Source organism: Astyanax mexicanus, chromosome 20 (assembly GCF_023375975.1).
Source record: "Astyanax mexicanus isolate ESR-SI-001 chromosome 20, AstMex3_surface, whole genome shotgun sequence".
NCBI lineage: Eukaryota > Metazoa > Chordata > Actinopteri > Characiformes > Acestrorhamphidae > Astyanax > Astyanax mexicanus.
The window spans coordinates 1175837-1192670 of record NC_064427.1 but is presented as its reverse complement, the minus strand read 5'-3'; the positions used below and the strand labels follow the sequence as shown (position 1 = coordinate 1192670).

At 42.3% G+C, this 16834-nt stretch overlaps 1 protein-coding gene across 3 annotated transcripts in view; it reads right to left on the bottom strand.

Moving 5' to 3' along the window:
* ttc28 (tetratricopeptide repeat domain 28) overlaps positions 1-16834 on the bottom strand; it is a 243305-nt gene that overhangs the window by 19522 nt on the left and 206949 nt on the right. For all 3 annotated transcript variants that reach the window (XM_022680773.2, XM_049468570.1, XM_049468571.1), the window contains 5 exons: positions 15169-16510; positions 10310-10833; positions 8360-8469; positions 2677-2806; positions 1519-1737 (listed from right to left, as the gene is read on the bottom strand). In XM_022680773.2, the coding sequence (XP_022536494.2) occupies positions 1519-1737; positions 2677-2806; positions 8360-8469; positions 10310-10833; positions 15169-16510 (2325 nt within the window). The remainder of the gene's footprint in view (positions 1-1518; positions 1738-2676; positions 2807-8359; positions 8470-10309; positions 10834-15168; positions 16511-16834) is intronic.

Genomic DNA, 16834 nt, shown 5'->3' with positions numbered 1-16834 from the left:
TACTGTCCGTGTTAAGCATTAACTAGCTTGTTCGTGTTTTGCCATTTAGCACAAGCTAACATTAACATGTGGTAAACGCTCAGCGTAAACATGGGGCGTGGCCAACAACAGCTTATGATTTGCATAAAAAGTGACAGAGCCCTTAAACGGCTCATTCTGAAAGGGACTGAAACTGGGAGAATAGAGCTGGTGAGAGCTTTATCTTTATGTGAGGGAGAATATGAACATGTTTTGTACAGAACATACACATTAGATATTCTAAGTTGTGTAAAAAGAGCTATGATATGTCCTCTTTAATGGGAGACAATAAAGTTGGTATAAATAAAGTTTTTATAAAAGCATTTTCACACTGAAAACCAACTAAATCCAGGATTCAGCTGATCCATACTGACACCATATCTTTTGTTTTTTAGTTCTGGTGTTTTTCTCCACCTTTTAGATTTGTTATTTTTGCTTGGAACATATTTATTTTTATTTATTAACATTTCATTGGTTATATTAGATCTTTACCTCCTTCTAATCAGTATTTTCACAGATTATAATCAGTTAAACTCTTTATACTGAGTGTGTGAGTGTCTGTGGGGTTCTGGGCTGAGTTCTGACAGACAGACAGGGGCTCAGCATGGCTACAGATTGGGCTGTATCTTGTCATGTCGAGGGTACTGGGTCTGTCTCACACCTCTGCTGTCCCACAGCGATCCATCCATCCACTTATCCTTTCATCCATCCATCCGTCCATCCATCCGTCAAACCCATCAAACCACTCAACCAGAAGCTCCCAGATGGCTGGACGGGTGGACAGCTAATCTATGTGGACGGCTAATACAGCTTAAAGTAAGTTTTTTTTTTATTTTTATTGGACTTAATTCAGAAAAGTTCTGCTTATAACTTTATGCAGTTTTTTTGTCTTGTTTGGTCTGGAGTTTTGGGCTTTTTTAGTATTTTTCAGACTATAAGGTGCACTCGATTATACGTTGATTATCCATCACTAGTAAGGAACAGGGGTGTAACCATGTTTTTCTTCTAATTTATCAGGTCTCACCACTGTGGTGGTGGTGAGGGTGGGGGTAGCTGACTAAGTGAAGTAAAGCTAAGCTAAATAAACAAAACTGTAATAAAAACAGGACGTTCTTTTAAAGTTAAATGAGTGCTGGATGTTAATCTACACAGATTTCTCTCCTGAAAACGGAGTTTATTTGGGTGAGTATAGAGCTTCTGTTTATTTACAGTAGCATTAGCATTAGCTGCTAAAAGCTATTGCCGCCCAACAGTGCTACACTGTGGAACCCTAAGTGTTCCGGTAATAGCTAGCGGTTCGTCCCACGTAGCTTGTTTTAACATGGTAAACATGCTACGAAATACTCAAAAATACTTTTGAACAGCCAAAGAGCTAGCGCTTAACGTGGTTAGTGGCTAATGCTAATACTGCTCCAGTCTTAGTGCTGGAGAAACTTCACTGAAACCCCTGTATAACGCTGTACTTTGAACCATGTCAGTGCACTGATATCACTGCCCTACCTGAGCCGGGGGCGAGCAGCCAGCTGTACAGGTATCCCGCCGCCAGCGAGAAGTAGAGCACCAGGGCCCGCTGGCTGTTGACCGTGTCCAGGATGTGCTCCACCGTGACGGGGGTGTAGGGGTCTGAGTCCTGCTGACCCGTCTGCCGCTCCACCAGCAGGTCGGCGAAGGCCCTGGTCCTGCCCCGCTCGGCCACCGCCAGCGCCTCATCATGATGACCTGAGATCAGCAGAGCATCCAGATCAACACAGGAGCTTTAAATATAACACATAATGAGTACATTTAAAAATCAGTCTGTACAATTTTAGTCTCATTAGAAAATCTGGTAAATACAGGTCACTGAAAATTTACTTTATTTCAGTAATTCAGTTAAAAATGTGAAACTCATATATTATATATAGATGTATTATTTTTTTATTGTTGATGATTCTGAAGCTTACAGCCAGTAAAACTAAAAAAAATCAGTATCTCAAAAAATTAGAATATTATATAAGACCAATTAGTGCTTTTGGCTGCAGTGTGGGCAGTGTGTCAAATCCTGCTGGAAAATGAAATCCACATTTCCATAAAAGAAGCATCACTGATTGGTGGAAACTTCACACTAGACCTCGAGCAGTTTGGACTGTGTGTCTCTCCACTCTTCCTCCAGACTCTGCTCCCTTGATTTCCTTTAAATAAAATGTAGACTTTACTGATGATCAGTGATGGTTTGGAGAGTCATGTCTGTCATCTGCTGGTGTTGATCCACTGTGTTTTATTATCAAGTCTAAAGTCAGTGCAGTTTTGTTTTCCCACAAAATCTTACAGCACTTCATATCTTACAGCTTCCCTCTGCTGAAAACAACTTTTATAGAGATACAGATTTCATTTTCCAGCAGGACTTGGCTGCACACTGCCCACACTGCGTACCAAAAGTACCAATTGGTCTTATTTAATATAATATTCTAATTTTCTGGGTTTTTATTGGCTGTAAGCTTCCTAATCATCAACAATAAAATATATTATTATTAAAATAGATCACTCTTTGTGTTTGATACATCTATATATTATATGAGTTTCACATTTTAAACTGAATTACAGAAATAAAGTAAATTTTCAATGTAATTATAATTACACAGAAACCTATAGTACAGAGTAAACCCCAAAATCAGTTGGTACCGAGGCTGACGAGGACCCTCTGGAGAGCCTGGTATGAGGAGGTCTGCAGGTCGAACAGGGAGAGCTTGTAGTCGGTGCTGTGCTGAGCCTCGTGTCGAATAGTCTCAAACAGAGCAGAGGCACGATACAACTGAAAAAAAGAGGAGAAGAGGGTAAACCAGGTAGCACTTATACTAAACAGCCGACAATAAAATAAAATAAGATAAACACTTCATATTTCTCACATAGCTCTGGAAAAAAATAAGAGAGCAGTTAAAAATGATGATTTTCTTTGATTTTACCAAAATTAAAAACCTCTGGAATATAATCAAGAGGAAGATGGATGATCACAAACCATCAAACCACCAAACTGAACTGCTTGAATTTTTGCACCAGGAGTAAAGCAGCATAAAGTTATCCAAAAGCAGTGTGTAAGACTGGTGGAGGAGAACATGATGCCGAGATGCATGAAAAAAAACTGTGATTAAAAACCAACCAGGGTTATTCCACCAAATATTGATTATTTCTGAACTCTTAAAACTTTATGAATATGAACTTGTTTTCTTTGCATTATTTGAGGTCTGAAAGTTCTGCATCTTTTTTTTGTTATTTCAGCCATTTCTCATTTTCTGTAAATAAATGCTCTAAATGAGAATATTTTTATTTGTAATTTGGGAGAAATGTTGTCTGTAGTTTATAGAATAAAACAACAATGTTCATTTTACTCAAACATAAACCTATAAATAGCAAAATCAGAGAAACTGATTCAGAAACTGAAGTGATCTGCACATTTAGACTGTCTCTGTATTTAATGTATTTATTGTAGTAGTATTATAGTTCTATGTTGCTCTATATTGTACTGTTGTTCTCAGATGGAAAGACAATTAAAGTTCCCCAGAATGAGCAGCAGGTGGCAGCAGAGCTCTACAGCTGTAATTCTGTAATTCTCATCTCCATCTGGGTTGGTTCTCTTGTTCTCTGCAGCGAAGGAACCACAAACATCCCCTCCACCCTCCTCCACCCGTCCCTCGCTCTCCTTTCATCAGAGATAAGATAGGAGGGGTAATACGCCTCTGTTCAGCAGAGCTCCCGCTAGAGCTCCCGCGGCACCGACCGGAGCGGCATGTCAATTCAGACTCTAACGTGAACTCGTTAATGAGCGCTTTAAAACAGGGGAGAGGTGAGAGAGGCGTGTTTGCATAACAGAAAAAAGTGTGTGTGTGTGGGGGGGGTTGTATGGGGGGGTATCTCAGATTAAATGGAGCTGCAGACACTGCCTCAGCTTTCCTCACACCGGTCTGGATCTCATTTAGCTGCATGAATAAAGACGGGCTCTATGGGCAGAATTTGTGTGTTGCTCCTCTCTAACAGGACTCTTGCTAACGACGGGACCCTCCCTACAGGACGTGGGATGGACGGGATAGACAGAGGGTCGGAGGGATGGAGCCACAGTTGTCTGTCTCCAAGAGTCTCACAAACACACACTTTATTATTCATTTCAGGCTTCAGGCCCTATCTTACACCACTTCAACAGTGTATTTTCACTCTATCTTCCTCCTGCCTGGTTTAAACAGCAGTAGATCTTCTGAATATATCTACACTGATGGGCGTGGTGTTCTGGAAATGAGGTGTGTTCAGGTACATTTCTGGAGTTTTATCTTGTTTATCTTGGTAACAGAAAACACAGGAGCTCCACTGACTGAATACAACCTAGACAGACGCCAACAGTCAGACGTTCATCGCTATCTCGGCAACACAAATAAAATAACACTGCTGTTCACGTAAATGAGCTGTTGGACACGTTGGACACGTCCAGGTAGCTGCGCCGGTAAAATAGCAATCACACACTTCCATCCCTCAGACCTAATCCATTAAGCTAAGTGTATTTGAGTGTGTAAGTGTATTAGTGTAAGCATATGTATGTGTGTATATGTGTGTGTGTGTGTTCTGATTTGTGTGAGTCTTGCATGTATACATTAATTTGTGTGTACTCAATAGGCTCTATATGTGTGTGTGTGTATATATGTATGCATGTGTATAAGTCTATGTCTGTGTGTGTGTGAAATTATTTGTGTAATTGTGTGTGTGTGCATTTGTAAGTGTATTAGTGTAAGTGTATGTGTATGTGTGTGTGTGTGTGTGTGTGTGTGTGTGTGTGTGTTTTGATTATTGTGAATCTTGCATGTATACATTAATGTGTTCCATTTAATGGTCAATGGGATGTATATATGTGCATGTGTGTGTTTATAGAGTGTGTATATGAGCGTGTGTGTGTGTGTGTGTGTGTGTGTGTGTGCAGCAGGGCTGCGGCAGTGGAATGCAGTGTTCCTTTCGTCAGCATCCGCCAAGGCCAGCCTGCAATCAATTAAGAGTGGAATGCATTGGCAGAGCATGCGCACACACACACACACGCACACACACACACACACACACACACACACACACACAGTCATATACACACATGGCCTACAATCTGCAACAGACCAATTCAGCGTCATTTATCCATCTAAACACACACACACACTCTTATACTGAGTCATGTGGGGGAGGAGCATCAACAGCCATGCTTACAGCATTACTCACAGACAAACACACACACACACACACACACACACACATAAACACACACACACACACATAAACACACACTGCCCTCTCTGACTTTCATTTTCATTTCCCACCCATTTACACTGACCACACACACACACACACACACACACACACAGCTGTCCTTTACTGTGTAAACCTTTAATAATAAACTAGCCGATAGTAATTAGAGCTCATTTTTACTTATTTTATGTGATGTAGAACTTTAAATCATATTTATTCCACGGTTTTCAGAGGGTTTGCGGAATTTAAAGGTCAATACAGAAAATCAACTAGCGCTAACCACTAACCACCAACTGTGCTGTTAAAAATACTGCAAATGCAGTATTAGCTTTAGCCGCTAACTATAGCGCTAGCTCTTTCACTGTTCCGAGGTCAGCATGTTTACCGTGTTAAAACAGGCTACGTGAGATGAACCGCTGGCTAATATCACTCTGGTTTATCACAACACTCAGGATTCCTCAGTATAGCGCTGCCGGGGGGCATTTACTAGCGCTAAGCGCTGCTAACTGCACTAAAATACTGTAAATCTTAGCCTGATGTAAATAAACGAAAGCTCTTTACTCACCCAAATAAAACGTTTTCAGGAGAGAAATCTGTGTAGATTAACATCCAGCGCTCGGTTAACTTTGAAATAAAAGAACTACAGTTTAGTTTACTTAGACATTTCCCTCAGCTTCATCATTAGAAGGGAAACATGGCAACACCCTTATTCCTTACTAGTATCGCTTAAAATGTGCCTTATAATTTGTTTGTAGAAACTGTAGCTTCTTTCTTTATGAAATAGATCACTTCATACCAAACTCTACTCTGACCACACTCTGAATGATTCAATTATGCATAGAATTAGAAATTTGACAAATTTTGAAAAAAGTAATTACAGAAAAACATTTAAAAGAGGAGAGGTTATCTCGAGAGCACTGATATTCTACATAAGCTACTTTCTTATCTCTGAACTATCAGTGATATCTGATGTCTCTACAGAGCTGCTACAACAGATGTAGACTCCGCCCCCTCGCTCTCCCTCCGGCGTGAGCGGTTAATTGGCGAGGCTGGCCGCGTGACGATACAGAGACATTATCGTCTTATCCAGCGCCGTTCCCCGAAGAGCCGCGGCACGCAAGTAATCTGACAGATCGCCGCGGCAACGCGAGCCACGGCACCGCGAGCCACGGCAACACGAGCGAACTGCGCGGGAGAAATGCACTGTATCGCAGCCGGAGCGCAGAATTCACGCAGGAAGTCGGATCTGCAGCTCGTCCCGGAGGAGCCGTATCTCACAGCGGCAGGCTGGAGTAGACGAGTGCAGAGCCAGCACTCTGAAATCAGCTCCTCCATCTGCCTTCACAGAAAGTGGAAACCGACTCGGCCCAAAAACGCCAGAGGCCCGAAAGCAATCTCCCCGCGCCGCAGAGCTCCAGCGACCCCGCGACTCCCGAGCTGAAGCACCAAGAAACAATCCTGAAAAAGCAGCAGCTCCCCGCCCGTCTGAACTCCACTTTCAGTACTTCAACACTAAACTCTCTGCAGAGAAACGAGAAACCAGCATAAAAATACACAAAATTCACAGTTTTAAATGACTACTAGTAGTTTGCTGTCGTCAACAACTCGTAAAAACATTATTTTTTAGGTGTTCAGAAACATTTTTACAATATGCAATATTTATTTAACATATTTTAGGCCTGAAAATGCATCAAAAACTGACAATCCAGCAACTATGCAATAATATACTGATAATACATCATGAAAATGCTTTAAAAAGCAGTAAGAAACACTTATCATGTTAAAGCATTAAAACAAAAATGTATGTAATTATATATAAATATCACTTAAATAAGAGGTAATTTGTGCAGATAATGTTTCTTTCATAGTTTTTTTTCCTATAAAATGTTATATATTATGTTATATATTTTTTATTTATTGATCATATCATTCTGATTAATCGTTAGTTTAGAAATAGATACATATAAAAATTATGAAAAGTATTGAAAACAGGCACCGGAGTGTGCAATATTCAGAACCTCATTAGACAGATTAAACAGATCAGGACATCGGATGTTTGATCTACTGTCCTCAGGCACACGTTATAGGCTTAAACTTTAACTTAAAACAAGGACAAACCATTTCAGAGACAGTTTTTATGGAAGGGCCACATCTCTGTTGAACAAAACCATATAGTTCATTTATAGTTCAGTGCAATAACTGATGCTGCAGTTGTGTGGATTGCGTATAATGGATCACTTTTAATTTATAGTGAATCATTTATGTTATGCTCTACTACATCTGTTTACCCTAAATTGCACCAAGGGCTTAATCCAATTGTGTTGTGTAATTATAATAATGTGCAATGACAATTAAGGGTTATTCTTTATTTATTCATTACAGTAACATCGGACTGTTGAAGAAATTGATGGTTCGTCTCAGCATTGACCATGGTGCCTCCACACAAGCATTTGTTGGGCATCTCCATCTCCACCAAGACAAACGCAGGACTCCACTGCCTTTCTGGTTTTGTCTTGGTGGAGATGACCAACAAATCCTCGTGTGGTCAACACCGAGTTCAACTGCTTCACTACAGGCTCTTTGACAGCCCAATAGTCCTACCTCTTTCCTGAACACTGCAGCTCTGATACCGCTGATGTGTGTGTGTGGGAGTGTGTGTAGGAGTGTGTGTGTGTAGGAGTGTGTGTCTGAGTGTGTGTGCGAGGAGGATCAGGCTGAGTAGTTTCTCTGTACACAAAGGGAAGCGTGAGCGCGGGCGATGTTTGCGCTGCGTCGGTTCTGACAGCACCAAATCAATTAGAACTAAAACAGACTGAAAGTGTGTGGGACGACTATCAAACTCCGCCCCTTCCTGCCGCTCTCAGAGTGACGGACAGCTGGAGATGACAGTCCCACAAAGACTCAAAATAGACACACACACACACACACTTATACTACACACACACTTATACTACACACTCATTCACACAAAAACAATCCACCTACAGGCCGATCATTAGACCAGCCTGGGAAATCCGGTGTAGTCTGAGTGCCATTTCGGCAAGTTTGGACATGTGTGTGTGTGTGTATAATGTGTGTGTGTGTGTTTGTGTACCTGGTGCTGGGCTTCCTCCAGGTTGCCGCTGGCCCACAGTGAGAGCCCCAGACGGTGGCGGATTTTGGCCTCGTCCTCACGCCGGCCCAGCTGCTCCGCCAGACGCAGACCTGAGAGACAGACAGACAGACAGACGGCGATTTATTAATTAGTTTTATATTTTGCAAAACCAAACATACATGTATTTACTGTGTATTGAAAGATATAAATGTGTGATTATGTTATAGTAGGGATGTCCGGATCAATTTCATTAACTATGGTTTGGGGCCAATCAAATTTTATAGCTAATTAAATATAAAGGGTCCTGTTTCAGTGATCTGTGCACTGTGCAGCTTGATTTAGGGCATAATGTCAGTGTCTTTGCTATCATAACAACAGGAAAAGTACACCTTCCTCGGCTTGAAATGCACAACATCAAAATCAGGTCAATACCCATTGAATATAATCAAGAGGAAGATGGATGATCACAAACCATCAAACCACCAAACTGAACTGCTTGAATTTTTGCACCAGGAGTAAAGCAGCATAAAGTTATCCAAAAGCAGTGTGTAAGACTGGTGGAGGAGAACATGATGACAAGATGCATGAAAAAAAAACTGTGATTAAAAACCAGGATTATTCCACCAAATATTGATATTTGCATCTATTTTGTTATTTCAGTCATTTCTTATTTTCTGTAAATAAAAGCTCTAAATGAGAATGTTTTTATTTGTAATTTGGGAGAAATGTTGTCTGTAGTTTATAGAATAAAACAACAATGTTCATTTTACTTTTCATTTAGAGAAACTGATTGAGAGAAAATAAAATGCTCTCCTACTTTTTCCAGAGTTGTATATCTATATCTTTATATAAGTGGATATATCTTGCCTATAAAATACTTTGATTCCACACAGCCTTAAAAAAAAAACTTTTTCAAATAAGAATATCTTTCAGTTTAGTCAGTAAAATCAGTTTATTCCAGCAGCACAGTAAAGTTGGACAAATCTGATCATATTTTGCAGGCTGGTGTTGGGTTTGGTCTTTATCTGATAAACCCAGCATTTTATTGGATCTGAGTCCCAACTCTTTAATAATAACCCTGCAGTCGTCTTCAACCAGGATACAGACTGTTACACACACACACTCACACACACTCACACACACACACACACACACACACACACACACACTACCTCACACCTGCCATAAACCCCCTGCATTCCCCTGCCTGACAGCCAATTAGCTGAGTATGGCCTCTTCACGTGTGTAGGAGTGAGAAAGCGTGTGTGTGAGTGTGTGTGTGTGTGTGTGTGTGTGTGTGTGAAAGACGGCTGTGATTAAAACTGTATAGCACACAGAGCTGCGTCTGTGTGAGGAGTGTAGGAGCTGATGTACTGCAGGTTGGACTGTCTGAGCTGATGTTACTGTAGCTGTGTTCAGGTCTGGATGCTGTTTTTCAGTGTTTTTATATTTTTATTTTTTCCTACATAGTAAATGAATAGTGAAGTGATCTATCAGATTATGAAGGAACAGATAAGGAATCATGTAGTAACTTAAAAACTGTGTTAAACAAACCAAAACACTCTGTTAACTTGGTTTTGTGGTTCCTGAGGCTGAAATGGGAAGAAATGGGAGCGGCTACTCGATTTACACACAATACGTTAAAATATTGCCCTACTGCATACCAACTGACTAGTGCTTAAAATTAATGCTATAATAATAACAAATTCATAATTACAGGCACATTATTTCTGTTTATCCTAAAAACCCAAACTGAAATGATGTGGTTCAGTCCAGATCCACACAATGCAAAATCTATGCGAATTTTGCACATGAACATGCAAAACTAGGATGCTTAGGAAAAGTCCAAACTTCTGCTGTATTTACACTAGATTCTGGCAAATCAAATCTACAAATAAACCATTACTATTATCATTATTATTGATCACCCTCTGTAGCTCCGCCCCTTACCTTCCTGCAGGTACATCACTGCCTGGGAGTAGTTCTGGAGGGCGTGGTGGGTGCGGCCCAGGCTGCTGTAGGCCTGAGTCTTGGCCGCCAGGTCGTTGGTCTCGGCGGCGATGCTCAGGTGCTGCTCCTGGTAAACCACCGCCCGCTCGAAGTTCCCCAGAGACTCGTAGGTGAGGCCCAGGTTCCCGTACGCCCGACCCTGACAGCCGGAGCTGCTCATCTCCTCGGCGATCTGCAGGTCTCGCTGGTGGAACTGCAGCGCCGTGTCGTACTCGCCCATCAGCTGGTAGACGGCGCCCAGCCCGCAGCTGGCCTGGCCCTCCAGCAGGGGGTCGGAGGTGTCTCGGGCGATGGCGAGCTGACGCTCCAGGCAGGAGATGGCCTGTTCGTAGTTTCCCAGCTGGCTGTGGAGGCTGCCCAGCTCCCCGTACGCCTGCGCCTTCCCGCTGCACTCGCCCAGCTCATGAGCCACCACCAGCCTCTTCTCAAAACACACCAGAGACTGCTGCAGGTTCCCCATCGCTCTGAGGGAGGAGGAGAACAGGACGTTCAGGAGCAAAACTGGAGATATCAATTAAATTAAGCTAGGCTAAGATTAACTACGCTGAGATAAGATAAGATAAGATAAGCTTCTAAGACATGCTTCATAGTAGCTTTCTTTCTCTAATAATCCTTAATACACGACTGGCATTTAAACAATATGTTTAATAGAGGTGGGGAAAAATGTATTTAAGAATACATCTCAGTTCACATACGGACAATTCGATTCGAGGAGTCGATTCACAAATGGCAAAAATCGATTTTCTAGACAATGACGGGATGCAAAAGGCAAAACTCAGAGGTTTTAATTTTAATTGTTCAATTTATTGTACTTGTTTCTTTTATTCCTTTTCTAAATTTGTTCTGTAAAAGTGTTCTGATCTTAAAAATGATGAGTTCCTTTGATTTTATCAAATTAAAAACCTCTGGAATATAATCAAGAGGAAGATGGATGATCACAAACCATCAAACCACCAAACTGAACTGCTTGAATTTTTGCACCAGGAGTAAAGCAGCATAAAGTTATCCAAAAGCAGTGTGTAAGACTGGTGGAGGAGAACATGATGACAAGATGCATGAAAAATGTGATACTGCAAATAAATGCTCTAAATTACATTTTTTATATTTTTATTTGGAATTGGGGAGAAATGTTGTCTGTAGTTTATAAAATAAAACAACAACCTATAAATAGCAAAATCAGAGAAACTGATTCAGAAACTGAAGTGCTCTCTTCATTTTTTCCAGAGCTGTATATATAAATATCTACTTCAGGATTTTGAATGTAACACAGTGTTATGTTGATTTCTTCTACTCTAAACGTCAGTGTGTTTACTGAAGAGAAATTTTATCTGCCTGTTGACACAAGCGAGGCATTTTAGTTGAGGACAGAACAGCAGTAATATTGCTCCAGTTTTTTAGTACTCAGAGAGGCGTAATCTCCGGGGATCTCAGAGCAGTGAACATCATATCTAATGTGAGCCGTTTGAAATGTAAAAGGTGGCGGGACGCGTGATCCGTTACTCCTTTCCGTAGCCCAGTTTCAAATGAGATATCTCGAGACGATTGCTGGAGAAGAGTCCTGCGGGAGAAGAGTCTCGTCGCAGGTCTAAGTGGGGAACAGTTTGTGTGAGGAATTATTAGAGCTGACTGTATTCGCGCGAGGAGGCTGCCAGGAAGCGCTCGGTACTTAAGAAGCCATGTATCATCTCGGCTTGTGGCGTAGTCGGCAGGAATTACGCCGCTATTAGTTCTGTCATATGTAAATGAAACAAACAGTCTGTAATGTCGAGGCTTAATGAGGCTCTTTTTGGTTGCGTCTCCGGCAATCGTGGCGAGGAAGAGCTTTCTCATTTTTTACATTTTATTTTTTCCACTGGGGGTGGGTGGGGCTTGGAGGTGAAGGGTCAGCGGGGGGTGCACCGGGCTTATTGCCCCTTTGACAATGCAATTTACCTTCCTGTTGGACTGCAGCAGGGTGACGGGGGATTTACAGGACGTCTGATGGATGATAGTGTGGATGAGATTGGTATACTGTAGGCCCGGCGGGGGCTCCCCCACCCCCCCCAAAACATCCCAAACCTCCCAACTGGTAGCATCTTCTCTGACAGTCAATGCACGAGCCCATTCATCAAATCCTGCTGCCGATACTCTCACACAGGAGAGTGGAGGGAGTAAGCAGAACGGACAGAGGGCTCTGGGACGTTGTCAGAGCGTTTAAGCAGCTGAGTGGATGTTAATTAAAGACGATGGGTGGTGCGCTACGCCGCCGCCGCTGGAACGTTGCGAGGACACGCATGGCTGTCCGTGGACTGATGGCTTCGTCAATCAGGATTGCTCTAGCGGTTAGAGCTTCCATGTTGCTATTAAATTTACAGACATATTTCAAGTAAGTGAGACAGTGTAGCCTGCTGTACTATAAAAAAAATCCAGCTCAGGAATTTTAAGGTTGGTTTCAGCTGGTCTAAGATTGTCTTTCAAGGTCAAGGTGGTTGGAAAGCTAGCTGGTCAATGAGCTCTCAACCAGAACAACGTATGTTCCATTTGATTAGATCATGCTTGGTCATGTTGGACAATTTGATTTGTTTTGTTGGTCATTCGGGTCAATCAGTTAGACACGCATGGCTGTACATGGACTGATGGCTTCTCTAGCGGTTAGAGCTTCCATGATTCTAATACATTTACAGACATATTTTAAGTAAGCAGGAGAATATAATCCAACTCAGGACCAGTTTATGTTGGTTTTAGATGGTATTTGATGGGCTAAGGTGGTTAAAACATGGGTCATTAAGATAAAAATACTGTAAATACTCAACATGCTTGGTCACATTAGCTTTGTTTCTTGGTTTTGCTGATTGATACAGACTGACTAACTTTTGTTCGGGTCATACTTGTTAAAAAAATTGATTTTGCAGTTCAACCATCTTGAATTTCCCAGTCCTGCTGGTTGATCAGCCCGGTTTTGGTTTTGTTGGTCAAGTGGGTGATCCATCTTGGTTTTGCTGGTGATACTCATCAAAAAACTAGATTTTGCAGTTTAACCAGCTTCATTTTCTTTGTCTAGCTGGTCAACATGCCCGTTTTTGGTTTTGCTGGTAATTCAGTTAAAACCATCTTGGTCTTGCTGGTCATGCTGGTTGTCCAGCTTAATTCTGCTGGTTATAATGGTGAGCCACCTTGGTTTTGCTGGACATAATGATTGACTAGATTGGTTTTATTGGTCATAGTCTTCAAAAAAATTGATTTTGCAGTTCAACCAGCTTGAATTTTCTGGTCTTGCTGGTCAACCAGCGTGCTTTTGGTTTTGCTGGTCATTTGGGTTAACCATATTGGTCTTGCTGGTCATGCTGGTTGTCCAGCTTTCATTTTGCTGATTATAATGGTAAGTCAGCTTGGTTTTGCTGGTAATACTGGTCAACTACCTTGGTTTTGCTAGTCATATTGGTCAATCATCTTGGTTTTACTGGTCATACTGATTGACCAGCTTGGTTTTGCTGGTCATATTGGTCAACCATCTTGTTTTTACTTGTCAAAATGGTTTACCACCTTGGTTTTCCTGGTCATGCAATTTGATCAGTTTGGTTCTGCTGGCTGGTCATGCTGGTTGCCAATCTTGGTTTTTCTGGACATGCTATTCAACCAGCTGATTGACCTTAGTATTGCTGGATGACCTTAATCATGCTGGTTGGACTGGTTGACCATCGAGCAGACCAAATAAACCATCAAACTAACATCAAATAAACACATAACCTATTTTTGACAAGAAATAAGATGGTCAACCTGTTTAACCAGACTAACCAGCTTCTGCTGCCGGGCTCTTGTGTTCTGTAGGGTAGGGAGTGTATGTATGGTGTAACTGTGTGTAATTGGGATGTATAGTATATGTGTTATTGGTAAGGTCATGGGCCCAATAGAAAGACACGATTCCTTGCGTATGTTACTGTGTGTTGATTAATTGTGCTCCTATTGAACCTGCACTGCTATTTTTGGTGGTACATTTGTTTTATAACAATGCAGCATCCAGTGCTCCACTGGTTTAAACTGGGTCTATTGACTTTATCTCAAAAAAACCATTAGAACAGAAAGTGTGATCCATTGCTGCATCTCTTCTTCACACCATAAACATGCTGAATAAATCCTGGTATTAGATACTTAATCCTGGTAGATTAGCACTGAAATCAATCTAATATTCTCTACTCTGAACGAATGCTTCACTCTAATAGGAAGCAAAGACTCTGAGATATTGACTGGTTTAATTGCCCTCAAAGGGACAGTTTGTGACTCAATCAAATTATTCCAATTACAGAAGAGCTTTAACGTTTGTAAACCCATAAACGTTTGTAAACCCTAAATAAAGTAAATAAGGAGAATATAAAAACACAAACTGTGTTAAAAATGTATGTGTTTTGAGAAAGAAAAAAACATTGCATTTCAGTATTAAAAAACCTTATTCCAACTGTTAAACTTGGGGGTGGTAGTATCATGGTTGGGGTCTGTCGTGCTGTACCTGGCTTAGGATGGCTTTCCTTTATAGACCAGAACATTGAATTCTGAATTCTGTATAATACAAGCAAATTCTGAAGAAACAAAATCAGGACATCTCAAGATAATATAGGTCATGCAGCAAGACAATGACCCCAATAACACAAGTGTTTCTGAATGGCTACAGAAAAGAAAGAAAATGTTTATAAATCATTTCCCTTAATAAATAATTAAGCAAGTCTAATATTTGTGTCGTAATCAATTTGATTAGGAACAATTTAAGCAGAAATATAGATAATGATCTTATACTGTCTCTAATACACAAGAAAAGGGACATTTACCTGTGTCCATTGCCCAGTCCTCTATAGGCCTTCTCCTGATCCTGCATGTGGTTCAGGCTCTGTGCCACTGATAGGTACTGGTCGTAGTACTTGATGGCCTCCTCGTAGTCACCTAGTGAATCGTAGCAGTCTCCCAGGTTTCCGTACGCCCGGCCACGATCCAGCACTGCCTCGTTGCCACTAAGCTGTTGCAGCATAGCCAGCTGCTGCTCAAAGTAGCCAATGGCGTCCTCCATCACCCCCATGTTCATTTTGGTGATGCCCATGTTCCCGTAGACCTGGGCCTCCACGCTAGGATCCTTCAGCCTCTGGCCGAGCTCCAGCTGCTCCTCATAGCACTTGAAGGCCATGCTGTACTTCCCCAGGGACATGTAGACAGCCGCGAGGTGCCCGTGAGCCTGGCACTCTCCCTGGCTGTCCCCAAGCTCCTGGTATACCTCCAGTTCCTGCGTGTGGTATCCAAGAGCCTTATCGTACTTCTGCAGCATCCGGTATGCAGCCCCTAAAGCAGCGTAAGCATTGGCCTCCATCTTACGTTCCTTGACTTGATGCGCCAGTGCCAGCTGTTGCTCGTAGAACTTGATTGCACCGGGTACGTCCTTTTTGCAGAGGAAGATGTCGCCAAGGTTTCCCAGAGCGCGGAACCTGGCCTGCGAGTTGTTTAGCGACTGGGACAAAGATAAAAGGTACTTCTGGCACTCTTCGGCCTTGTTGTAGTCACCCAGGGCTTTGAAGGCCAGGCCCAGGTTGCAGTAGGCTTTGGCTTGACTCAACTTATCGTGCAGATCTTTGGCCAGTGCCAGGTCCTGCTCGTAGTACTTTACTGCTTCCTGGAAACTGCCCAGGCAATAATGGGCGTAGCCCAGGTTGTGGCAGATCTTGCCCTCGCTTTCCATGTCCTGGAGGTCAGGCGAGAGCCGCAGGTACTGCTCGTAGTAGGGCACGGCTTGAGGGAACTCGCCCCGCGAGCAGTGGAAGTTCCCCAGGTTCCCCAGGGCCCGGGCCTCGCTCTGGATGTCGCGTAGCTCGCGGGCAATGTTCAAGTGGTTCTGGTAGTGCTGCAGGGCTCGATCATGAGCCCCCAGGGCTTGGTAGGCCACGGCCAGATTGCCGTGGGTAGAGGCCTGCGAGGCACGATCGTTGACCTCCATGGAGATTTGCAGCTCCTGCCGGTGGTAGCGCACAGCCTGGTCAAAGGCGCCGAGAGCGTTGTAAGCGTTGCCCATGTTGCCGTAGGCCCTGCCCTGGGCAGCGTAGTCGTTCAGCTCCTGGGCAATGGAGAGGTGAGCTTTGTGCAGCTTCAAAGCCGTCTCGTAATCTCCTTTCATCTGGTGGATTATTCCTGTGGAGGAAGAGAAAGAAAATAAACATTCTGAATCATCCAGAAGAAATGAGACCTAAAAAAGCCAAACAAGTCATTGAAACAATTCCATTTTTTAAATAAATGATCAATACACATCAATATCTAAGCAGAGCAATCAGAATACAAGAGTACAAGTAGTACAATTAGTAGTAAAAATCTTTGATTACACCAATGACAGTGATGTTTCTGACATGAAGAAGAGGAAGTCAATCAAAGACAGAAGAAAAGCTCTGATGAATACACTATAATGTAATGTACACCGAGCTGATCTAGTTCTCATTCTCTTGCATTTTCTTTCTTTTT